Here is a 27,592-nt window from a genome sequence, read left to right on the forward strand (position 1 = left end):
AAGCAATAAATAGCCAGGTCTTTCACCGGGAAGGAACAACCACTGGAAGGGCAGCATCGCAAAAGGGAAAACCACCTATGCCAAAACATGGTATCCATCCACAGACCTTCAGGTCTTTTCAGCCTCCCTCTGTCTCGTTTGATTGTTTTTAGACAGCATTGCGTTTTGATTCTCTCTTCTTATTGATAGTGATGATTATTGATCTAGGTGGAGATCAGAGTAAGGACCTGTGAAAGTTTTATAGCTGGCGATCACGGAGTATGAACCCGTAAAGGTCATAGTGATAGGTTGGCATTACACCGTTACAGAGCTTTGACTCATGAAGGTCAGGGTGATAGGTGGGGATGACGGAGCATGGACCTGCGAAGGTCATAATGATGGGTGTAGATCACAGAGCATGGACTCATCAAGGTCATAGTGATAGGTGGGGATAACAGAACATGGGCCCTTTCTGTACTTATGACAGGTCTCAGTGCTTTAGTTAGAGACTTTACTATTTTACAATTTGTGTGACTAGTCTAACTTTCCTGCAGTCGTAGGCTACCCACATGTTTGCTTTTGATTTCACTACTAGTGGGTTACAATCTAAACTATTAAGATAGAAACAAGATGCCCCTTCCCTTCATTTTTGTAATGCTGTCTGATCCTGTTGGACCCTTTAGCTCTGCCTTTTTATAGTATTGAAATAAAAGTTTGGAAATGGTAGGAGGGTCTTTTTAATTGTTTTTTGACTACTAGTGAGTTACTTTAAGTGTAACATTTCAGGCTTATTCTTCCCATTAAATTATTGCTTTCAAAATGTCTTTTTTTTCTAGAAGAATTTGTTATACATAGCATAAAGCAAGAGGGGTAAGCGCATGACGCAGTCTTTAGTTTCATTCAAGGACATGACACTAAAAGGGGATGTCTAGCTTTAAAAAAAATTTGAAAATAGTTTAGAATGTTATATAATTAGAGAAGTAATTCCTCCACCACTCCGGTCCTAATGTTCCCTGGTCTCCTGCCGGTCTCTGTACTTCACTGCAGCTGATCATGATTGTTAGCAGTGATTCAATATTAACAATAGTGAGACAGCACTCAAGTTTCAGCAAGAAGTTTTATTCCAGTGGTGCCATGTTTCGATTCTAAGCTATAATAAAGCGTGTATATAGGTGTAAATCTGAAACATGGCATCACAGGAATAACACTGAAACTGGTGTCACAGTTCAGAGTGAACGTGCGCACTGGTGTCAGTGTCTGTACTTTTTTTTTTTTTTACAGGGCATTTAAAAACCTGTAGATGACTATAAACCATATAAAATGTCACACGGGCTCTTTTTCAATTATTTATGCCCACACATTGGGCTCTTTTAATCTCTTTAAAAATTGCCATATGTGGGCTACTTGTATTTAATGATCTTGATACCACTTTTTAAGAATTTCTTTGATACTTTCATTTATTTAGTGTTAGGGCTCTTATCCTATATGGTTCTTTTAGTTCTGATCTTATATTCCCTGTTTTATCTGGTTTCTGGTGTTACTGACACATTTACAGTGAATTTCATATGTATATGGTTCACATATTAGCTGTGGTTTAAACAACTGTATTGTGGGTTGATTCTTGCATTATGTCATTGGATGACTTTTAAATATTTTTAACTAGCTGAAGAGCCCAGCGTTGCCCGGGCATATTAACTAACTGTGGTTAGTTATAGCAAATTATAATGATTTTATTGCACATAAAAATATTTTTCATTATATTCAACATTACAGATTTGCAACACAAATTAACTAAATGATTACCCAGGTATTGATAGTCTTTTGATAAGCAACATTTTTGGTTTTTGCTTCCGGTGCAGAGATGAACAGATTTTTGTCAGTTCCATCTCTTGAACAGGCCACATAAAGTTGACCATGGGATAAACATGGAAATTGCAAATCGATCCCTACTACTTTCAAGGCCTGTCCCTGAGCCTTGCTAATTGACATTGCAAATGCCAGTCGAACTGGAAACTGGAGGCTTTTAAAGGGAACCTGTTACCTCCAAAATCGAAGATGAGCTAAGCCCACCAGCATCAGGGGCTTATCTACAGCATTCTGGAATGTTGTAGATAAGCCCCTGATGTATCCTGAAAGATGAGAAAAAGAGGTTAGATTATACTCACCCAGGGGCGGTCCGATCCGATGGGAGTCGCGGTCCAGGGCCTCCCATCTTCTTACGATGACGTCCTCGTCTTGTATTCACTCTGCGGCTCCGGCGCAGGCGTACTTTGTCTGCCCTGTTGAGGGCAGAGCAAAGTACTGCAGTGCGCAGGCGTCGGGAAAGGTTAGAGAGGCCCAGCACCTGCGCACTGCAATACTTTGCTCTGCCCTCAACAGGGCAGACAAAGTACGCCTGCGCCGGAGCCACAGCATGAAGACTAGAAGAGGACGTCATCCTATGAAGATAGGAGGGACCAGACCGCGACGCCCATCGGATCGGACCGCCCCTGGGTGAGTATAAATTTAACCTCTTTCTCCTCCTTCAGGATACATTGGGGGCTTATCTACAGCATTCCAGAATGCTGTAGATAAGCCCCTGATGCTGGTGGGCTTAAGGTACCTTCACACTGAAAGATATTGCTAGCGATCCGTGACGTTGCAGCGTCCTCGCTAGCGATATCGTTGTGTTTGACAGGCAGCAGCGATCTGGATCCTGCTGTGCCATCGTTGGTCGGAGCAGAAAGTCCAGAACTTTATTTCGTTGCTGGACTCCCGCAGACATCACTGAATCGGCGTGTGTGACGCCGATTCAGCGATGTCTTCACTGGTAACCAGGGTAAACATCGGGTTACTAAGCGCAGGGCCGCACTTTGTTTTTTTACGTTTACGCTGGTAACCAGGGTAAACATCGGGTTACTAAGCGCAGGGCCGCACTTAGTAACCCGATGTTTACCCTGGTTACCAGCGTAAACGTAAAAAAAACAAACACTACATACTTACATTCCGGTGTCTGTCCCCCGGCGCTGTGCTTCTCTGCACTGTGTAAGCACTGGCCGGAAAGCAGAGCACAGCGGTGACGTCACCACTGTGCTTTCCGGCTGGCGCTTACAGTCAGTGCAGAGAAGCACAGCGCCGGGGGACAGACACCGGAATGTAAGTATGTAGTGTTTGTTTTTTTTACGTTTACGCTGGTAACCAGGGTAAACATCGGGTTACTAAGCGCGGCCCTGCGCTTAGTAACCCGATGTTTACCCTGGTTACCACGGGACTTCGCATAGTTGGTCGCTGGAGAGCTGTCTGTGTGACAGCTCTCCAGCGACCACACAGCGACGCTGCAGCGATCGGGATCGTTGTCTAGATCGCTGCAGCGTCGCTAAATGTGACGGTACCCTTAGCTCATCTTTGATTTGGGGGGTGACAGGTTCCCTTTAAAATCAAAAGGCAAATCAGATGGAATGAGTGGAATTCTTGGAATGAAAATGTCCTCTCCTTTGGCACATCCTGTCAAAATGGTTGCTTCATTTACATGTGTAAACAGGTTCTTAATCAAGAGTCTTGTTCCATTACACAACTATGGTGGATCTAAATTTCTCAACAGCAGAATAGGTGTTCCAAGTTTTAGAAAGAGTTTATGCGGAGGAAGTCTTTTTGCTTCCAAGGAGTTGAGGAACTCTATTAGATACAGTAACTCTTGATCAGGGTCTGTTACTGTATACACAGACTTGTAGATCGTGCACATACTTGGACGGAGACTTAAAATTTGAAGATTGATCTTGTTGATACTATCATTTCTCAGAGCTAGAATAACCCTTTCACACAGCCAGCCAGACTTGTGAAAGTGGTCTTATACACAGCCTCATACTGCAGCAGCAACTCACTTCTCTCATTTGCCCCTCGCGCACACACTCCACTATTTTCTCCTCAAGCACACTCTCCACTATTTGCCCCTCTCGCACACTCTCCACTATTTGCCCCTCTCGCACACTCTCCACTATTTGCTCCTCAAGCACACTCTCCACTATTTGCCCCTCTCCCACACTCTCCACTATTTGCCCCTCGCCCACACTCTCCACTATTTGCCCCTAGCGCACACTCTCCACTATTTGCCCCTAGCGCACACTCTCCACTATTTGCCCCTAGCGCACACTCTCCACTATTTGCCCCTCGCGCACACTCTCCACTATTTGCCCCTCACCCACACTCTCCACTATTTGCCCCTCGTGCACACTCTCCACTATTTGCCTCTCACGCATGCATGCCACTATTTGCTTCTTGTGCATGCGCTCCACTACCTGCCCCTCGCGCTCCACTATTTGCCCACGCGACCCACTATCTTCCCCACACTTCTCTCATTCTCTCCTCACACGTGCACAGCAACTTCCTGTTAGGAGTACAGCGGTGTAATCCATGAGGCTCCTCCCTTTCCCTTGACGTCATGCCTCACAGGAGCGACTTCATTCTAGACACGACAGAGCTAGATGTGGCCTGTGCCTGCTGCACACTGAGACTTCGCAGCCGGTGAGTTTTGCAGTGTGGCTTTCAAAGTGTGCGCTAACAACGTGGGCCATGAGGACCAGGCTTTGCATGTGGAGTGAGTGTGGCTATGTGGAGCGGACATGGCTTGATATACATACATACATACATACATACATACATACATACACTCAGCTTTATATATATATATATATATATATATATATATATATATATATATATATATATATATATATATATATATTGTTTTTTGGCTCTATTGTGTCACAATAAACTTTGGTGTATTGTTATGGTGATCCCTGTAGTACATGGCATGTTTCTTTGTCATCATGTTTTATGACTACAAACCATATTATACCTGAAGCTGCGTCTCTTACAATACTGAGCACAATCTATTATAAAGTTATTTAGGATCCGATCACATCCCATTCACAGTACACAGTTGTGAAATGAAAATATTAACTATAGATGCAGAGAATTATGGATCCATCACCATCCGCTCATTAACTATTTCCATGTCGCCACCAAATTTGTTTTCATGCAGGCCAAATATTAACTGAAGGGAAGCGAAAACAACACGAAAAGGCAATGGGGCAGATTCATCAAAGCTGGTGTAAACGTCTTCAAAATATGCAAAACTAGCTTCTATGCAACGGGGAGTTGCGCAAAAAATTGTGACTTTAGGATTTTTTTTTCACCAGTTTGACTCCGCTCTGCCTAAATAGGCAGAGCCGTGGCGGGACGGGGCAGGGCTTCTTCGCCCGTCAGGCTAGTCAAAAATACCGGTTCTTTGTAAGCCTGAAATACTACGTCGGTCACTGACTATATAGCCAGTATTTACCAAATTTATGGCTCACTTTAAAGATTGTTTTTGTGCCAAATTTCTTCCTAAAATTGTTGTTTATAAGATTAATTCACAGTAATAGAAAAAGAAAATGGCATAGACAGTACAGTTAATAAAGTCGTTTGTGCCTTTTTGTATTTTCTAGAAATCGAAATGGTGATCATGGAAAGATCGAAAGCTGCAGAAAAGCCCATGCCTGTAAAGGAGGAGAACACGACCGATGAGGAGAAGAGTGCCGCTGCCGCCGGGGCGCAGGCCGGTGAGAGCAGGTAAGGAAACGGTGAACTAGTGTCGGCACACAAGCTGCAGCTATGGTAGCATCCATAATTTGTAAAGCCCCTTTTATAGGCTGGCCGTGGCAAGCTGATGCAGAAGTTGGCCATTACACTGTGACCTTGGCAAATATATATATTTTTTTCCTTGTTCGTTTTCTTTTCTCCAGCATAAAACAAGCCATGCTAACACAGGTCTACATTTATGTGTAATCTCCACTTCTTTTTGCTTTTTTGTTTCCTCGTTAAGAGCCGTGCATTTATAGTATGCTTAATAAATGATTGTAACGGTATTTAAAGGGAATCTGTCAGTAAGGGGACCCCTCCTAAGCCGTCAATAAGGGCATATAGGTCATATGGAACCGAATAAAATAAGTTATCTGCAATCCGATGTCTTATTCCAGAGAAACCAACGTTTTTCTTAATATGTAAATGTTCAGATCTATGGGCCGGACGTAGAGCATGTTCCTCCAGAGCTTATTTTAAATAAAAGGGGGCGTTACCAGAGTGAGACTTGTAATGACTGACAGTCTGCTCTCCTGATCTACATGTCTCACTCTGGTAACTCCTTTCATTTAAAATAATCTCTGGAGGCAGATTCTCAGAGATCTATGTCCGGCCCATAGATCTTAACAGCTCATTTACATATAAAATAAAAACATGAATTTGGGAATTGGACATCAGATTGCAGATATCAAGGTATCATTCTATTCGAGTTTGTAACCTACGCTTCCATATAGACGACTTAGGAGGGCTGATCCTACTGACAGATTCCTTATTAAAGGAAACGTTTACTATGAAGACCCTATTCAGCCTAATGGTGTCATGCTTTAGAGCAGGATGACCCATGTCGATTAATTTATAATTCTATTTAAAAAAAAAAAAGATTCCGTATGATTTAGAAGAAGAAAATGAGCTATATAAAGTAGATCGTATGCACTAAACCAGGCTTAGAAATTGTTCACATCTTTATTGGACAAGTAAATAAGTATAAAACATGTAAAAAGTGCAAATACGGCACATATAATGTAATAAATAACAATAATTTTATTTCTATAGCGCCAACCTATTCCGTAGCACTTAACAGACAATAAAAGACATTACAGAATAACAATAACCACATAAAACAGATACCGAGAGGAATGCGGGCCCTGCTCGCAAGTTTACAATCTATGTAAACCATGAAACCAGTCACTGTGACAAGTTATCTGGTTCTAGAGTATAAATGAGTGATCCTTACAAAGTAAAAATGTGTCCAAAGCTCTACTAAAATGTGCAAATATACAGCAAAAAAATAAGAAAGCCCTAAATAAACAGCAACCCGATATAATAATATATGCCCTAATGGATGGTTTACAGTGTAATATGCCACAAAATGTGATATAATATATGTGATGCCAAGGAGAGGTGCGCCCAAAGGTAAGGGGGTGTGGAAACCCCACACGTATTGCCACAATGTGGCTTCCTCATGGGTGAAAAGGAGAGCGCTTCAAAGCCATAAATATATACACATATTTAATAGAAAGAGGAACGGATTTAATCTGTAATCTTCGACTCGGTGAGGGATGTGGAAAGAAACCTGCAACGCATGGTGACCTAGAATTGGGTATAATAGCATGCCACCAATTATAGCACATGCACAAATTTTGTTTAGCAAAGATCTACTTTGCAGATATGTATGCACAAGCCTGAAGGAGTGATGGAGTAATAGAATTACAGTATAAGGGAATGTGCACACGTTAAAGCATCACTCCCATCAAAGTTTTTATCCTCTTAATATATTGCAGTCATCATATTATGCAGCACTGTGTACTTACAATTGCTCATTTTGCCTTTCTACCCAGTAATTTTTTCTCTTTTTCTCGCTAAGTAGAAATATGAAATCTTTTTTCCCTGCAAAAATTGTTCCCCTCTTCAACTCTTGACTCAGCTGCTCCTCCTCCCCTCTGCCTGGGACTTTTGTAGTGACTGATGAGCCGTACAGGGAAAATTGACCTCCTGTTTCTACCTAGAACTTAGAAGGATTCAGCTCGTCAGTTATTAATCATGTGATGTCGTAGACCTAATGGAAAAGAGAAGAATTGGTTGAGTAGAAAGGCAAAATGAGCAATTTTTAAGTACACAGTGCCATATAATACGATGATTGCAATATATTAAGAGGATAAAAACTTTAATGGGAGGAAGAGTGCTTCTTTATGTATTTGGTGCAGAAGTTACTACACCTTTTCTGCATCTAAAAATAAGTGCCTTTTTTACATTCTTTTTTTTGTTTTAGATTTTTCCTTATTCATTTGTATGGGTGAAATCTACAGTAACGCGCTTCAGTTAATTCTGCACCAAATCTGCATGTCACAAACAAGCACCGTGTGCATGAGACGTCAGACTCCCATTCACTGTGCTGGCATCAGGAACCGCTTTAGGTTTTGTGTGCAGAAATAAATGCAACAAAAATGTGAAAAATTGTCATGATGTGCACAGACCCTAATGGATAAATGAGAAAACGTCTTATTCTAGATATCGAGATTGAAATATATTTACACGCAAAATACCTAATGAGATTATTAACCTTAAAATAGACTGGACGTTGCCAGTAAATTGTCTTGTAGTCTGAAATCTCCCCTTTTCATATGCCTAGGAGTCCGGTGGGCGGTCCTATTCAGAGATTGATACTTTTTTTTATATGCCTGTGTATGAAAAAGTAGATGTCAATCACTGATTAGGACTTTTAAGCATACAAATAGCTGGGATTTCCATCAGTGTGTTACTGAGTATTTTCCCACATACTGTGGATCTATTCTGGAGATCAGGTGGCAAGTTCCCTTTAACAGCACATGCATGGTACTGTAAAGTCTGGGGCTTATACTTCTGTTTTTTTATACCATTTATATTGTTGTTTGAGATACTCAGAGCTACTGATGACTGAACAGTTCCATGTGTCATGTGCTTGACCTCCAGCTCTGGTCATGCAACAATTTCCTGCTCCAGTACACACAAGGAACAAGGAAAAACCTGTGTAAGTACAGTTGCAGGACACCGGTTTTCCCATTCATTTCGCTTGTAAGAATTGCACAACGGTTTCATGTTCGGCCAAACAAATGAGTAACGTTGTAAACATTGCATAACCCCTTCCAGGAGGATCAGTCAGTAATGTCCACTAATCCTCCTCCAGCTAGAGCACCTCTACATGGCCGGGCACAGATGGTTATACATAGTTCATCTCTGCACTGACTTGGTCTTCCAGTCCTTATCTTGACCTCCACTGTTCCTGTTATCTGCCATTTCTTAATTACAAATCCACTTGAGGAAACGGCGACTTGAAAACGCTTTGCTCTCTTCTTATAGCCTTCTCCTGCTTTGTGGGCCTCCACGATTTTCATTTTCAGAGTGCTCGGCAGCTGCTTGGAAGAACCCATGGCTGCTGATTTTTGGCACAAGGTTAGAGGAGGCTGGGTTTTTAATAAGTTTGGAAATTTGCAACAATGGTGGTGAACAATCCATAATACGGTAACACCATCAGGTTAATTAAGGTCTGAAACCTTGATCTCCAAGGGTGCCCTAACGTTTACATCGGCCCATATTCCTTTTTGTAATTTGTGTGATGTAAGGTCATCCTAAGCCGTGCGCACCATTTATTTTATATTTCCATACTCTCGCTGTCAGTATAAAATGCAGTTTTTTTAATGTCCTGCATTCCACATCTTGTTCCTTAGAAGTTGTAAACCTTGTGTCTTCCATAGGCCTTTCCTGGACCTGGTGTACAGTACGCTGGAGTGCACCGATGACGATTACTATACTCTGTTTGTCTTGTGTCTGCTTTATGCCAAGTCCCATAATAACGGTAAGTGAGGTTACTAAAATGATAGTGGATCCTAGACTATGTTCACATTTCTGTTCGACTCCCTGACTGAAGCAGACAGAGCCCATTGATTACTATGGGGTGGTCTGTTCCATTATGTGTCAGGTTATAAAACAGAAGAAATCACATGCAGACCTTTTCCATTCTAAAAACACATAACGATACCCAAAAGATAATAACCAATGCTCTGCTTCCATTTACATCACTTGCCCAAATCATCCTTATAGATCATCCTGCAAAGACTCAAAAAGTTATGCGAAACTATTGCTACTTTGAGTAATGAATAAAACACACGATTAAAATGTGTGTACACTAGTGATGAGCGAGGGTACTCCTTGCTCAGGTTTTCCCCATCACGCTCGGGTGGTCTCTGAGTATTTGTGACTGCTAGTAGGTTTAGTTTTCATCACCTCAGCAGCATGATTTACAGCTACTAGCCAGCTTGATTACATGTGGGGATTCCCTAGCAACCAGGCAACCCCCACATGTACTCAGCCTGGCTAGTAGCTGTAAATCATTCAGCTGAGGCGATGAAAACTAAATCTCCGAACACTAACAAATACTTGGAGACCACCCGAATGTGCTCGGGAAAACCCGAGCAACGAGTATACTCACTCATCACTAGTCATCACTAGTCATCACATAAAAAAACTAAGGTCCACACAGGTATATTATCAGGTAATAGAAGTATCACTAATGCATGGTTAATAGATAAGATTACCAACATGAGGAAATAATGGAGACTGAAAAGCAGAAACGTCACCAGGGAGTTGGCGCAGCTTTTAAACAGAACTATAAAAAAATAAAGGTATCGTCAATTTACACCTAAAAATGTCCATATTTTTCTGGTATCTCTGAACACAAAGACTTTGAAGGTTGTATTCCGATTGTTGGGGTAGCTCTCTACAAATGGCTCCGGTGGTGAACTGTTTTTGTGATCTGGTATTTGGGGGTGTTGGACCTATTTGGTTATTTGATGACGACCTCTTCAAACAAATAATAATAAAAAAAAGACTATAGGATTTCTGTAATTATTTTAAGGTTTTAAACCATTTTTCTACAAGGGGCGTCCCTTACAGGGCTCATACAGTAAAGTCATGTAAACATGCAAGTGGTGCACTGTGATCCTACGAAACTATTCAGTATGGTAAGCCAGAAAGCAAAGTGGTGCAAATTCAGTCCTAATGGGTGGTAATCGAGAGAGGAACTGATCCCAAAACCAAACGTGTCCATTCAAATAGCCAAGACCGCTTTCGGTGAAACTCTATTACTCAAAGCAGTAATGTCAGGTCTTTAAGGATATCCTGGTGATTACGGAGTCGAGATGTCAGATGTTTAACATTTTTCAACAAGAATTTCACTGAAAAGGTTACGGTCCGTCTTCAGTCTTCTTATGATTGGTGTTCTACATGTTAAAGGCATTCTGTTATGCCCAGTGGGCAGTCCTATTCAGTGATTGACAGCCTCCCGTGTATGACTGTGCATGCAGAGACAGCTGTCAATCACTGAGTAGGACCGCCTACTAGACTCCTGTATTCAAACATGGATTATAATGAATAAAACACAAGTTATACTGGATCTTTTCCATCAAACTGATACATCATTCTTCTCCTTCTCTATAGCAATACTCTCCACAGATTGGATGCATGTACAATGTGACAGGTTCCCTTTAAGGCTACGTTCACATTTGCGTTGTTGGGCGCAGCGTCGGCGACGCGACGCAACCAACAACGCATGTACACAACGCAGCGTTTTGCGACGCATGCGTTGTCATAAGATCCTACAGATCAGGAATTTCGGCGCAGGGAAAACGCTACAAGTAGTGTCCTCTGCGCCCGCTCTTGTGCGTCTATATGACGCATGCGTCGTAAAACGCAGTACAACGCATACCGGCGCATGTCCATGCGCCCCCCATGTTAAAGATAGGGGCGCATGACGTATGCGTCGACGACGCTGCGCCCAACAAAGCAAATGTGAACGTAGCCTAAAGAAGTTATGCGGTCTTCTTATAAGTCTGCGGTCGCTCTGTGTGACTGCAGAGCTCTGAATGCTGACAGCGTGCTTTGTGTATGCTTTCCGGGTTCACCAGTATCGCCAGTAATAATGGGCGGTCACATAACTGAACGCATGTGATTTGCATACATGGAATCACATGCTGACTAGACTTGTACAGATTCTCTCATTTCACTTATATGAAGAACTAGATGGTGGTCCAATTCTAACTCATCAGGTATTCTAGAATATATATGTATGTATGTACATTGCGCTTAGCACAGCCACGTAGTATATAGCACAGCCCACGCAGTATATAACACAGCCCACGTAGTATATAGCAGTGTGGGCACCATATCCCTGTTAAAAGAAAAAAATTAAAATAAAAAAGCCATATACTCCTTAGTATCAATAGTAAAAAGTTGGTCCGGGATGGGGTGACACCTTGGCGCTGACTGGAGGGGAGTAGGGAGGGGCCAATTCGCGGCCGGACTAAGCCTGTCGCTAAGTGGTCGCGGCCTGCCGGGATTTCCGTTACGGAAGTTAGTTACAGACAGACAAACAGACGGAAGTACCCTTTAGACAATTATATAGATAGATAGCCAGACACAACTAGTCTGAATGTGGCCAGAAATAAGCAAAAGCAATTTTGTGGTCATGTTGCTGCCCGCTCTCACTGGTGATACTGGTGATCTCTGGAGGCATGATTACCGCACACGGTATGAATTCAGGAGTATGCAGTCACTTACGGTAATTGCAAACTTTTATCAGATAAATGAACAAACTCTTTAAGCAAATAGAATTTGAAGATGTAGAAATTTTTTTAGTTAAAATGTTGTCAAAATTCAGGGTTATAACAGCAAATAGGTGATAATTCCACTCTCCATTGAGGCTGGATTTTACATTTGCTCCATATTTGTTGTCTTTCGACCCAACTTCTCCTGAAGCCCATGTGTTAGAAGTTCTAGTGTATTTCTATCCAGGGAGGCGATTTCTCAGTTATTGAGGCTGCTCGGACAGAATCATGAGTTATTGATATCTGCTATTCTACTTCTGTCCTGAATTTTAAAGCTGTCAAAGCAGAGCTGTGATTCTTCTATATTTGCCAGGAGAGGAAAAAAAAAAATCCATTATGTAATAAATTGCACCGAGTACTTTAATGAACCAACTAGATTAACACGGTAAAAGCTGACCGATGCTAAACAGAACACCCTTTGTAGTAATATGGAGTTTCTTTTTGTTGCTAGGAATAAATCCAGAGAAATTGGAAAAAATCCAGTTGTCGTTGAAGCCACCAAAAGACAGCCATTCCTACAACCACGCGTTGGTGGAGAGATTGATTAGAATAATGAGCCAAGCGGCACGCCCAGGTAAGGCACGCATTAGATTTCACTAATACCAAGTGTTTGTTTTTGTTTTTTTTTATTTTACCAGGCATCACCATGACTTTATCAAGTGTTCACATGGCCCCTGTTCACACTTTTATACTCTTTGTTGGCTAAATAGACCTTTGTCTCCATTTTCCACCAATGGATAAGATGGGGATGCATCGGTTTTATGTGTGCCCCCACATATTCAAATGGTCAGAGACCCTTTGAACTTAGGTTTTCCACATTTGGTGAGCATCAGAGAGTGCCTGCCTGGGGAAGATGCCGATGTTATCGTCCCTATCACACATGTGTAGTTCCTCCATGTGTTGCAGCTGTCAAACATCCATGAGACAGCTGCGGGGACTCGAACATATTATTCGAGCACAAGGAAGTCACTCAGCACCCGAGCATGCTCAGATAACACCTTATCCCAGCACGATCACTCATCACTAATATTTATCCTTACATTTTAAAGGATAGGCCCCAATGGGAGTGATCAAAGAGCAGGAATATTAATCTTATGGCCATATATGTTTTTTTTTTTTACACCTATATCAAGCAGCCACTAAATACCTTGAACAGGTATTATGTCGCCTTTAAAGGGAATCTGTCACCAGGTTTTTGCTACCTCATCTGAGCGCAGTGTAATGTAGGTAAAGAGACCCTAATTCCAGCGATGTATCACTTGGTTTACTGACTGCAGCAGCTGTGACACAATCGGAGTTTTTATATTTAGCATGAAGCAGAGCTCAGAAAGCTAACTCCGCCCACACCACAGCTTTCTGTGTACGATGTATATTGACAGTGAGCTGCGTATCCGAGGAGGGGGCGTGGTCAGACCAGGGCTCACGCGAGCATCAGTCTGGCAGTGATAATCTTCTGGTGATAAAACCTTCATTGTATGGAACCACACACAGCCTAATAAGTAACACATCCCTAAGATCTGTCTCAGCTGCTATATCACATGCTGTCCTCAGATTACATAGCAAAATCCTGCTGTCAGATTCCCTTGAAATGAGCCCTGTTCGTTATTAGGCAAAATATGTAAGAACCCCCTAATTTAAAAAAAAAACAAACTTCTGTATTTGCTTGGCCCCCTCACAGCAGAACCCCTTGTAATTCCCAAATGGTGGGTCTGAATACAGTATTGTTGCAGGTAAATGTATGACTTATGATTTCCATATATTGAATGTATACAGGAGGCAATTTGACTTTAATGGCTGATGTCTGGGAGAAAGAACAATCGTTAGATTTCAGAATGCCGGGTTCTTTTTTTCTTTCTTGGAAGATAAACTTTTTATTAACCTTTTACTATAATAATAATAAAAAACAAAAAAGATGCAGGTTTGGCCAAATTTGTGTGTTCATGGTGGAGGAATAGCCAATGAAAACTATAATCCAATGTGTGTGTGTCCAGATTTACTCCTAAGCCAGTGTTAAATTAGGCAGGAGTTACAGGATTGCAACAGGAGACTATCATTTATGGGGCTGATATTAATTTCTGTTTCTTATAGAAACTTACAATAGTAAAGTGATCAATCATTAATAATGCATTGTTTTAAACGGAATCTGTCAGTAGGTTTTTGCTATGTAATCTGAGAGCAGCATGATGTAGGGACAGAGACCCTGATTCCAGCGAGGCATCACTTACTTTAATGGGTGCAGCAGTTATGATAGAGATACAGTTTTCTCTACTGCACATGTAGCAGAGCTCAGTTGTTGAACTGTGTATAACCTGCCCATATAGAGACAGCGAGATGCTAATTAGTGCAGAGGGAGTGGTTGCACCAGGAGGCACGAGGCCAGTTGTCCTGTAGTGATAATCTCCAGCTGATAAAACATTGATTGTATTAAAACAGCAAAACGCAGCCCAATAAGTGATCACTGGAATAAGGATCTCTGCTCTGACGTTATGGCGTTCTCAGATTACATTGCATCATTAATTCTATATATAATACAACAAATTAGAAGAAATGTTGGCTTCATTGAGATTTCTTTGCAGATGGAAAAGTGCGTTTGGCCACCCTGGAGCTTGCATGTATTCTCCTGAAGCAGCTCGTCCTTATTGATGGCGACTGTATAATAAAAGACGTCCACTTGGCGTGTTTGGAGGTAAGTGCTCAGTCCACGCAGGCTTACTCCACACTATGTATGCCTCCTTAGCAGAGGAATAAATGTATGTGGCTATGTGAGATTTAAAGAATTGTTTACCCGTGCCAGAAGAATCGAGTCTGCCACGAGCGGTGGATATCGTGGTTTGATATCACGCGGATCTTTTGGCCGAAATTGATCTTTCTGGTTAATCCTTACACCGAGGAAGGTCTGATACAAGCCGAAACGTGAAAAATTATACACCTCGTTATTTGGAGTGCCAAGACCCTTGTACTGAAATTGGGAGAAGAATCGAGTCTGACGTGTAGAAAATGCTATTTTATCACCCATTCCTCTCTGTATAAATAATTGTAATATTTTCCATTAATAATAACAAAAACTCAAATTTTTTTTTGTAATATCTCTTTGTATAGGGCGCAAGGGAAGAAAGCGTTCACCTCCTGCGCCACTTCTATAAGGTAAAGTACTACCAGGTAAAATCCCTTTGTTTTTGATATTTAACTGTAGGTAATTAGGATGTTGTTGAATACCTGCCAAGGTCAGATAATTAAAATCACATCAATCCATCTCCTAAAATTCACCAACAATCATGTGAATCCAACGTGCAGCATTAATAGTCTCATTAGTTTCATGACTTTTGCACCATTTCTGTCTCTTCTCCCAGCCAGACCATGTAATCACAGCTCCGCGCTCCTCCATGTCTGACAAGTCTTAAGGACACATCCAAATCCTTATCACCTCCTGCCATCACCATCACTAAACGTTTCCTGGAATCCACCCTCTCCTAACCTTTAGAGGGCTGTCCACTACTCGGACCACCCCATTTTAATCCCTATGTTTCCCCCCAGTAAATTAATAACACTTATACTCACCTCGGGTGCCACTGTCACTCTAAGGCTGTGTGCACACGTTCCGGATTTTTTGCGTGTTTGTTCTGTGTTTTTTCGCTATAAAAACGCGATAAAACCGCGGAAAAAAAACGCTCACATTAAGCATCCTATTAAAACAATGCAATCCGCATTTTGTATGCACATGCTGCGTTTTTTTTCCTGAGCAGAATCGCATTCCGGAAAAAAGCGCAGCATGTTCATAAATTTGCGCAGTCGCTGGGATTCCGCACACATAGGAATGCATTGATCCGCTTAATTCACGCATGGGGCTATGCCCACCATGCGGGAAGTAAGCGGATCATGTGCGGATGGTACCCAGGGTGGAGGAGAGGAGACTCTCCTCCAGGCACTGGGAACCATATAATTGTTAAAAAAAGAGAATTAAAATAAAAAGTAGTGATATACTCACCTTCTGATGGCCCCCGGAGTCCTCCCGCCTCTCAGCGGTGCATGCGGCGGCTGGGATGCTGTGTGCGAAGGACCTGCGATGACATTGCGGTCACGTGACCATGATGTCATCCCAGGTCCTTCGCACACAGCATCCCAGCTGCCGCGTGCACCGCTGAGGAGATCGGGTGACGTCGGAAGGTGAGAATAACTATTTTTTAAAATTATTTTTAACATTAGATCTTTTACTATTGATCCTGCATAGGCAACATTAATAGTAAAAAGTTGGTCACACTTGTCAAACACTATGTTTGATAAGTGTGACCAACCTGTCAATCAGTTGCTACAGATCGCTTGGAAAACGCTAGCATTCTGCAAGCTAATTACGTTTGCAAAACGCTAGTGTTTAGCGGGAATACGCATGCCAATTCCGCAACGTGTGCACGTAGCCTGATGCTGTCAACACCGGGGCTCACGCGATCCCTGTGTCCAGTCAACGCTGGCATAACTCTCCCCTCCTTCAGAAAAATCAAACATCTGGAGGAATTGAGAGCTGCGGCTGCTGTCTCCCTTCTTCAGGCTGTCCATTACATCCGTAGTAGGAGAGTGTGCTAATTGGCTGCAGGGATCGCATGACATAATGTCACGTGAGCCCCGGGAGTGTCATTACCGATACTCAACCAAGCATACCACCACACTTGTTTCGCTTATCTTGGCTTCATCAGGAGGTTAAGGGCACTGGTTGAAATACTACTGCATCATCCAGCTGGCGGGTTCCCTCAAAAATATTTTTACATGGTAATAATAGACAAACGATGTAGGGAAATATCCTGAGAAATGCTGGCTGTTTTTCGAATTCATTTTTTTTTTGTTTTCCACAGAATATAACGTGAACTTATAAGCTGACAGCTGCTTTTTGTCATTTATTTGAAATGTTTTTATGTATCTAGGAACTCAGTGTTTCAATCTGTCCTTTAAGCAGCCAGCAGCAATGTCCGCCTTCCCAGTTCCCTCCTGCTCTAGGTCTGCACTATAGTTTACCATTCACTGCTTTATCCTTCTGTTACCATCTTACAAGTCAGGCTTTTATTAGACATGTTCCTCCTCACCGAGTAAAGATAAGCTGAGGGCCCTTACGATGTCCTAGTAGGACTTCACCAATCAGTTTAATTCCTCCCTCTATGCTAACAGAGGCGTACGGAATGGGGGCACTATTACTGCACCATGTGAACTAGACCTATGATGTGGCCGTATATATGGGCCTTCAGTCTATAGCCCAATATACTATAAACATGGTGAACTCAGCCAATGAAGGAATCTGACTTTACAGGCCATCTATCAGTAGGATGTACCCTCCCAAGCTGTCTATATGGGCATGCAGCTCATGGGACTTTGAAAAAAATGATACCTTGATATCTGCGATCCAATGACTTGTTCCAGAGAAATCAAGCTTTTCTTAATATGTAAATGAGCTGTTAAGATCTATGGGCGGGACACTGATCTGCAATAAGACTCTGTCTTTATTATTAATTTACCAAAAGACCACCTTCACACTACGCCAGTAAAGTGAACACATAACCTTTATTAAACATATTAAAGATCAGTATCAACAGAGAGGTATATTACCAGGACGAAGCATTTCAGTGCGAAACGCGCGTCGGGTGTGGTGGGTCCCCAGGAGTACTCCATTGGTAACTATATTTATTTCTTTACTATTGTACTGTTATATACACTTGTATTTCTATTCCATTGTGTGTTACTTATGCATGCTGTACTTGGTCACACAGTATTGTTGTACATAGGATTGCAGTACTTAAACCGTTATTTGTATACCACTTTTCATTTGGGGTTACTACCTGGGTTACCCACTCTGTTTGCCTGTACTTGTGGTAATATACCTCTCTGTTGATACTGATTTTTAATATGTTTAATAAAGATTATGTGTTCATTTTACTGGTGTAGTGTGAAGGTGGTCTTTTGGTGATTGATTTATGGTTATTTACTTCATGGCCCTATGTGGAGGATATATTTAGGTGTTTTTATTATTAATTTATTGCGGCATCGGTGTGACATGTAATGACTGACAGTCTGCGCTCTTGACCTACATTTCTCACACTGGTAACACCTCCTTTCATTTAAAATAAGCTCTGGAGGCAGATTATCAGGGAGATCTATGTCCCTCCCATAGATCTTAACAGCTCATTTACATATAAGAAAAACGTCTATTATAAGACCTCAGATATTAAGGTATCATTTTATTCAGCTGTCTATAACCTTCATGCCTATGTAGTTAACTTATAAAAGGTTGATCCTACTGACAGATTCCCATTTGAGGGGACCTTTCACCAAATTTTTCATGTTTAACTAGGCACACAATGTAATAGTGGCTGCAGAGCAGAATAAAATGTGTTTTTTTTTTTTTGTTTTTTTTTTTATTTTACCTATCCATTGCAGAAATATTGGCAATCAAAGTATTGGCACCTAATCAGTTAAATTTTTTTTACAGGGAATCTGTTACCAACTTTTTGCTACCTCATCTGAGAAAGAGACCCTGATTCCAATGATGTGTCACTTAGGTAACTGGGTGCAGCCATTGTGATACAATCAGGGTTTTTAGATGTAGCAGATGTTAAGGGCGGCAGACCAGGACGCAAGCCAGCGGTAGTCTGTGCTGTGATAATCTCCTGCTGATAAAACACTCCTTGTATCGAAACAGCACACAGCCTAATAAGTAACACATTGCTGAAATCAGTTTCTCAGCCCTTACCTCATGTTGTCCTCAAGCTACATCGAAATAACCTGTTGACAGATTCCCTTTAAGTCCCAGTGGGTGGTATCAGATAACTCCTACAGGGAGAAGGAGTACAGGCCCTCAGTGAAAGTATCTGATAACACATGCATGGTCTTAAGGGAATATTCCCATCTCCAAGATTCTATATGTAATAGGTGTAATAATAATAATATTAACAAATGCCTCCAATTACAAATGTGGTATAGTTCTTCTGATCTGCTAAGTTGCTTACCCTATTTGTAGGGCATTGTAATAGTTTAGGTATCCATGGTTACGACCACTAACTGTCACAGATGCCTAAGCTACAGCAATGCACTGCACACGGGTTCAGCAACACAGCAAATCAGAAGAACTATACTATCTTTTTAATTGGAGGTATTTGCTAATATTATTATTATTACGCCTACTACAAATTGGGATTAGGTCTTGAAGATGGGAATTCCTCTTTAAGTAAAGTTAACTCATTAGGTGCCAAACACTTTGACAAACAAGTAATTCCTGCATGTATTACGGTTGTCAAACAGCCGCGAGATATACAGGCGCGAGGACTCGAACATATTTAGGTAGAACCCGAGTATGCTCAGATAACACCTTATCGGGGCACGTTCGCTCGTCACTAGTGCTAATATAATAATAATATAAAAAGGAAAGTTTTATATCGCTCTAAAGTGACTAAAAGACCGTTGTAATAGGCAAATCAAACGTTCAGCATGTATAGAGGCAACTAATTATTCTTTAATTTCACCCCAAATCGTCAGGAACAGTAAAGTATAGAGCAGGTATCTCAAATTTAGGAAAGTTGGCACATGATGAAGATGAACTTTGAATTGTTTTGTTTCTATTTCTAATGTAGGGAGAGGAAATTTTTTTGGACATGTTTGAAGATGAGTACCGGAGTATGATGGTGAGTGTGATCATGTCCTAGACACTAGTGCACATTGAGGCTCGGTTCAGACAAGCTTATGAGAAAGCGTCCGATTTTCATCCAGAAAGAAGAGACCATTTTTCTCTGTATTATCATTTGTGTGCAATCTGTGTGGCATCTATATGGGATCTGCTTTATACATCAAGATTAAATACAGCCTTCTATGTTAAGAACGGCAATGTATCTGTAGAAATCAGATGAAATACGTTATGATATCAGATGTTTGGGTTTTTTTGCGCACTCATAGCCTTGAATAGGTGAGCCTGCTCAAAAATTTAGAAGACTAGTGTTTTTAATTATTATGAAAAAAAACTATGATCTGAGCAGCCTTTCTGAACTCCATCGCTCAGTGTGCGGTCCTATCTTTACCTGGACGACACATATCCGATTTATACACCTGTCTGAACAAGCCCTTAGGGTAGATCCAAACATTTCTGCCACTGATCTCGCCACAAATCTTCAGTGAAGTCAACGTGTCATTACTTCAGTATTAAAGGCAGTGAAACCCGACGAATCGGACATTTAGGTAAAGAATTCGATCAGTTTACATATAAGTAGCAGGTTTGATTTTCTAGGCAGAAAATCATCTCAACCACTTGCTTGATGCTATAATCTGCTGCAGATTTTACCTGCGCACATTCCAGGCAGGTCGTGGTTAACTAGTTAGCAACTACCTGCCTGTTCTATCCAGCGCGGGCTCACCGCGGTGCTTTGACCACTTCTGCCGATAATTCTGTTGCTCTGTCAACAGAACAACTCTTCTTCTTCCGGGCTGCTGTGTCGACACCTCCGTCAACAGATGTCATGCTGATTGACAGCCAGCTTCCTGCAGTCATGCAGTGGGGAGACTGCTGTCAATCAGCATGACGTCTGCAGAGGTGTTCGGTCGGCTTGACATCAGATGAAGCCGCAGAGTTGCCGGCAGGAGTGGTCAGTGACTGCTCTGAGCAGGCAGAGAGTCTCCGCCGGACAGAACAGACAGGTAGTGAGCAGCTGCCTGCCTATTAGCTCTTAGACCTACAGTAAAAAAAATTAATAAAGTCCTGAATAACTCTTTAAAGAGTAACTGCACTTGTTACTTTACAAAATTTTACGGAATTGCGTGCGTTCGATGGAAATAAGATCAATAATGTTTGTTTGTTTTTTTTGTTTTTTTTCCAATGTGCCAGTGTTAAAATATAGCAGTATTACTCTTTAGAGATTCACTCCTGGGGGTAGTGCTTCACGTATGAAATATCATGCCTAGTCTTATACACAAATCCACTGGAGAAATCGCGATCCACTTGAGGGGCTTTGGTGCCCAGCCGCGGTGACCACAGATGAATTCAGTGCGACCTTGTGATAAAGTGTAGCCAGACTGATTTCACCTCCGAGTGACAGTGGCCATCGATGATGAGCAGCAGAGTCACAGAAGCGGATCCGCGTTTTCTCTAGTGGATTCATAACACTATAACGTCTATGGGAAGGAATCAGCAACAACGGGAGTATTGTGCAGTCAGCGGAAGTATATCAGGATAGTAGTAGTCCTATGTTTGGGTGATGCCCGACGTGGGAGGGGCACTCTTTTTTGCTTGTTTTTTTTGCTTCTCTGAAAATCTATTGTTACACACAGATCTAATGCTATGTTTTATAATGGCACATTAATCTGTTCCTTACATTTCGGTGATCACACACACACACACACACACACACACACACACACACACGTGCCGAAATGGTACGTTAACCTTTAGCAGGAACTCTTCAGAGTTGGGAAACAGTAGTTCCTTTCTAAATGTTTCGCAGCCCTGTTTTACCAGTGATGGAGAGGTGCTCGTGTGCGATATTCTTATTCTGACTCGGGCCCATTCATTACTTTTATTGGTGACAAGCATTACTCAATAACAACATAAATCCACAATAAACACCAGTGACGGCTTCAGGACATTGAGTGGAGTCCAACTGGATGTGCAGCTTTGAAGAGTAAAATAAAAGCGAAAACCACAAATAAAGCACAGACCAAATATCGCCGGCTTTATTTATCATCATGTGCGTTCATGTTTTGTATTAAAAATGACTTTCAGGCTACGTTCAGATGAAAATATTTGCAGTCACTGGTGCATATGGTGGAACGAAGGTCCTTGTGGATGAGCGTGTGATATTTTAAAGGGACAGAATAGCCAAATATTTAAGTGCATCCTCCCACCTGCTTGTTTTCTATCAATCTCTGCCCTTCTCTGGATCTTTGAAGCCACATCTGCCAATTGAAAAAGAGAGGAGGTGGGGATAGAAGGAAAACAAATAGGTGGGATTCACCTAGATTTTTGGCCACGTCATGATGCACCTTGAACCTGCATACAGTCATTTTGTGCTGACAGACTCCCTTTAAATGGTAGACTGCTTTTTCACCCGTACATAGTCCATACAAACATTGAGATCTACACACGATCCCGACATGTCTGATTGTGAATGTAGAGCTTTGACCTTCTTGTTTTATTTTTATTTGTTTTTTTTTTGTTTTTTTACCCCTTTTTTGGTTGGTTCCACTAGGGATCTGAACCTGTAATAAAATAAAACACAACACATAAAAATTGCCCTCTTTTTTCCATTGGTAACTTACTGCAAATGGAGGAACAAAATCAAAGAAGACAGTGGCCACCAAGGGTTTGAGTCTGGGTCTATTATTATTCTAATAATCAACAGAATTCTGAGCTAATTTGAAAAATTAAATAAGAAAAAATTGACTTGAAATTGACGCTATACTTACAAAATGAATTCGTGGCTGACATAAAGGAGCTATACCAAGTTTGGAAGTTTTCTGCCATCTATAGGATAGAGGAAAACTTTCTGATCACTGGGATCCAACTTCTGGAACCTCCATCAATCCTGAGAACTGAGGCTCTGAAGAAATGCATGAATGGAGTGGTGGTCGATCCTGTTCACCTCCACTCAGTTCATTCACAGTGGGAGTGCAGAACGTTGGACTCTCTCTGGTAATCTCATAGAAGATGAATGGAGAAGAGGTGTGCATGATCGATGACCGCTCCATCCATATGGATTCTTCAAAGTGGTCCTAGCCCCAGCGACGATGGGTTCATTATATTTATTAGTATTTTAAAGTGCCGTCACTTCCATCCTTGCTGACAATCCGTCCTTTCGTTCAGGCGCCATTTACTCATGTCTGATGTAGCATTTTTCTATCCAGATGAGATTATGACTTTAGTCTGAAGACCATTTTATGATGTCTTTACAGAGCAAGCCACTGAATGTAGAATACTTAATGATGGATGAATCCATTTTGCTTCCTCCAACTGGAACTCCTCTTACTGGTATTGATTTTGTCAAGCGTCTACCTTGTGGAGATGTTGAGCGGACACGCAGAGTAAGTTGCTTTCCTTTTAGCCTTGAAAAGCTCTAATTTCATATCCCTGTTTCCATTTTGGGACCAAAACTGAAAAAGCAATTTTCCCAAATGCCGGTAGTTCAAGCGTCTTCTTATTGGCACCAAGTTCCTGAATTCTCGTACTTTAAACAAGAATGTGCGGGACACAATTCTAAGAAGAAATCTATGATTATACCTTATTGTCTTACATAAAACGTGCCTGAATATACACTACTCCTTCTACATGTGACATGTGTGACCTTTATGGTGGGTGTCCCCTTCCTCATATTACTTGTATCTACATGCCTCTCATTTTGCTTGATTGAACATACATTATTCCTATATGTGACACAAAGGCGTCCTTTTTGGAAGGTGTCCCCTTTCTCATATTATTTGTATCTAAATGGTTCTTATTTCACTTGAATATACTTTACTCCTGTGTGTTGTGTCCTTTTTGGTGGGTGTCCCAACATTACTCCTGTGTGTTACGTCCTTTTTGGTGGGTGTCCCAACATTACTCTTGTGTTGCATCCTTTTTGGTGGGTGTCCCAACATTACTCCTGGGTGTTGCATCCTTTTTGGTGGGTATCCCAACATTACTCCTGTTTGTTGCATCTTTTTTGGTGGGTGTCCCAACATTTCACCTGTGTGTTGCGTCCTTTTTGGTGGGTGTCCCAACATTACTCCTGTGTGTTGTCCTTTTTGGTGGGTGTCCCAACATTACTCCTGTGTGTTGCGTCCTTTTTGGTGGGTGTCCCAACATTACTCCTGTGTGTTGCGTCCTTTTTGGTGGGTGTCCCAACATTTCTCCTGTGTTTGTGTTAACTTGCTTCACTTTGCACTTTGTACTTCTTGGGCTTTTTCCCCATGACTTCATGTATATTACACTTATATTTATGATCACTTATGTCATGTATTATTTCTACATTCCCAACTTGACTCTTGCATATCATTATTCTGTTTATTGGTTTTCATGTGACACTAGTGATCCTTTATGCCCACTTTCGCCTTCTGTTCTTTTTTTTCTTGCTAGGTATTTGGTGTGGAACAAATTCTTTGTGACTGCTCTTTGTCTGTGTTGTGTGTTTTGTTATGTAAGACCATAAAATACATTCACATAGTTTTCTTCCATTAATTCTGTTTTGCACATTCTTGATTATTCTATGGGTTCTTGCCCATTTAGTAGTAAACCATATTTTCATATGGTGATTGTTTAAGAAGATACAAACTTTGATGGGAGTGCTTCTTTAATGCATCACCTTGGCAATGCTCTGGGCATTTCAAGTGGGTGCTGACATAAAGGACTTAGTAACTTCTATTCTCTGTATGATTTTGCTGAACCGAGGGAGACGCGCGAGAAAACTATTGGTGCATAATTGACATTTTCAACATGATTGTGTAATAATGACTTCACTTTCCATCCTTGATGGGGATCTTGTATGGAAATTTGGCTTCCCGTTTTTATTTTTTCTTGACACATGTTTTTCAGTTAGGTAATAGACTGGTACAAAAATTCATACATTTTTCACTAGTTTTGATATTATTGCTTTTTTCAGTGCTCCCCTGTTTATCATTATGGACTCTTGTAGTTGGTGATAATCCAAACACTGTTATTTAGGCCTCCTCCAGACATCCTTTTTTTGTCATACTTCAAAACCCCCTAGCAGTCAGTAGGGGAAAGAACTTGGTTCCTTTTTAATGGAGCATGACCTGGTATGCGCTGCTGTCACCGTGCTGGGAATTGGGGACAACCCAGTCATCAGCTAAATAGAAATCTATAGTAAGTGGGGGTCCGATGGAAAGGCCTGGACAACCCCATATAGCAAATGCAGATTCTGCGACATCCATGATAACAAAAATATTCAGTAGTAACCCTAAAGCCTCTTGAAATAGCTCGATGTCCCAGGAAAAGTCAGGACTGAAGTTCCAAGTTGGGAATCCCACAACCCCCTAGGGGGTCACGTGTACCATACTCTGCAATACTTTAGCATAGGAATATATTGTCTGTGCTAAAGCATTGCTTTGTATTGTACATGTGGGTCCCCGAAGGGGACTAAACAGGAGTGTAAACGAATAGTTGAAAAAATTGTAAAAATAATAAAAGTTTCAATTTCCCCCCTTTTTCCATATTCAGAATAAAAAACATAAGCAGATTTCTGCTAATTGAGTGACATTGATGTTTCAATGTATATCTACAAGAATTTACTTTCTATGTTTGGGATTTTTAATTGCGTAATAACAAATAATTTAATTTTAGATGATTTGTTAGTCATTCATCTCCTACTCCTTAGCAGTTGTGATTTGATGAATACTAGTATTTTTCACACACACATGTCAAGAGAGCAGACGGGTCCCCTAATTATTATTTCCATTGGCTCTTCTTGCTTTCTCCTACTAAGATAACAGTCAAAATTTAGATGCAGAAAACTTAGAAAGAGTTTTATTAATTTAGGTATATCTACTGTGTGCGTTTTGACGTTTCGGCCAACAGTAGGCCTTCATCAGAAATTATCTTCAGTTCTTGGAGTCGACACAATAGGTCAGGTACAACTGAGCAGTGGAGTCTTTGTAAGATGAATTAAGGCCCTGGGGTCTATGCACAACGGTGCAGGGGATGAGTCTCCAGCGCCTTAATGTGTCGACTCCAAGAACTGAAGATAATTTCTGATGAAGGCCTAGTGTTGGCCAAAATGTCAAAACGCACACAGTTTTCTGCATCTAAATTTGGAGTGCCGAATTTATCTTTTTGGACAATTTGGAGTGGTATCCTGTTTGTGCACCCTTTATAGCGGAGTGCTGCGCAGCCTTATTTGATAAAATAATAATCACATATAATTTCCGTATAGCTGTGATCTGCACTTTTGTATTTTTCGTACATTTCCTTTTTACAACATCGATTCATTCTACAGTCTCGCCCATGCAGAAGCAAGTTTTATTTTGTACATATTTATCTAATCATTATTTCATCCATATAGTCTTTCTTCCTTTTTGGTAGACCCAATCTAGTCTACCGGTCTTCTTGCAGTTTCAGTTGTAGCAGTATGACCTCCAAGTGGAGGTTCTTGCTAGAAAATACTTGACCCTTCTTGGAAAACACATCTGAATGATGGCATTGTTGCCGGTTATTCTTTTCTCTTTGACATGAGCAGCTCCCTCCCCAATGAAAGCAAGCCGATCATTTCCTAGAAACCTCATATGTGGGTCAAAAAGCCCTTAAGAAGTCATTATTTTCTCGTTTGCTTCCCTGGAAAGTGCTCAGAGCAGAACTGAGATGATTTCTGCTAATTTAAAGCATTGATTAAGGAGAAGTCCTGACATCTCATTTTTTGGGTTAGTTTTTGTTTTAGATTGTATCCAGCCTTCTTGTAGGAAAGCAGCTGTGTTTAGTGCTGACCAATAATTAAATTACCATAGCAGTAAAATATGTTGTATAGGAAAGTTTATAAAAAAAAAAAAAAAAAAGCAGATGTCTTACTGGTGAAGACCAAGCTACAGAGACCATGCAGCCAAAACCAAAAGACTTAGTTACGCATGTGGTGTTAATACAGCAGCCACCAAGGTTGCAAACGACTATTGTGTCATATTTATTTTAACCTGTTTGGAGTGGAATTCTTTGGTTTGGATTTGTCTTTGTGGTCTAGGTCATACAGTATGTTCACTAATCTCACAGGCAAACAGGGCTGCAATATTGTTACAATACAGCAGAGCTGAGAGAGCTGCAGCAAATGTGTTTGTAAGGAGGTAAAGTTCAGTTCTACTTTTCTGTGTTAGTTACTTGTGTCACACATATAACTCCTCCTTTTATTAAAAATAAGCTCTGGAGGCAGATTCTCAAGGAGATCAGAGTCCGGAACATAGATCTTAGCAGCTTATTTACATATAAGAAAAACATGGATTTCTCTGGAATAAGATATCAGATCGCGGGTATCAAGGTATTCACCTTCCTATGATGTACATGGCCATTTAAACAGATTAGGACGGTTGATCCTCTTGACAGATTCCCATTAGTTAGAAAAGTTTTTGAAACACTACAATGACCCGATCTGTTTTATTGTGTAAAGCTAAAATAAATAAAATTGATTCATTTTGGCAAAATTAAATAAACACACAGGGGCAGGTTGTCCTTACTGGTCCTTTGTAGGCCTGGGTCCAGGGGAGGTAAGTCTGTAGGTTGTCATTTGAAGAGGTTGCTGGCAGGTGGAATTGGACAGATAGATTGAGTTTCAGTGCACCTTTTCCTGTAAGTATATATAGGTGTATAGTATATAAATAGTCTATATAGCAGCAGTGCGGTTAAAAACTCATATATTCAGTGTATGTGTATACCCCAGCATGCT

The 27,592-nt window shown here is 41.1% G+C and overlaps 1 protein-coding gene across 2 annotated transcripts in view; it reads left to right on the top strand.

The window, feature by feature from the left end:
• Window positions 1–27,592, top strand: part of CLEC16A (C-type lectin domain containing 16A) — a 285,953-nt gene that overhangs the window by 89,368 nt on the left and 168,993 nt on the right. The window contains exons 11-17 of one of the 2 annotated variants that reach the window (XM_069734042.1): window positions 5,445–5,568; window positions 9,309–9,409; window positions 12,667–12,789; window positions 14,792–14,901; window positions 15,315–15,359; window positions 19,823–19,873; window positions 23,127–23,255. In XM_069734042.1, coding sequence (XP_069590143.1) covers window positions 5,445–5,568; window positions 9,309–9,409; window positions 12,667–12,789; window positions 14,792–14,901; window positions 15,315–15,359; window positions 19,823–19,873; window positions 23,127–23,255 — 683 coding nt within the window. Of the gene's footprint in view, window positions 1–5,444; window positions 5,569–9,308; window positions 9,410–12,666; window positions 12,790–14,791; window positions 14,902–15,314; window positions 15,375–19,822; window positions 19,874–23,126; window positions 23,256–27,592 lie in introns of both variants that reach the window. The other variant, XM_069734041.1, reaches the window with a different exon arrangement.

Source organism: Ranitomeya imitator, chromosome 7 (genome assembly GCF_032444005.1).
Source record: "Ranitomeya imitator isolate aRanImi1 chromosome 7, aRanImi1.pri, whole genome shotgun sequence".
Taxonomy (NCBI): domain Eukaryota; kingdom Metazoa; phylum Chordata; class Amphibia; order Anura; family Dendrobatidae; genus Ranitomeya; species Ranitomeya imitator.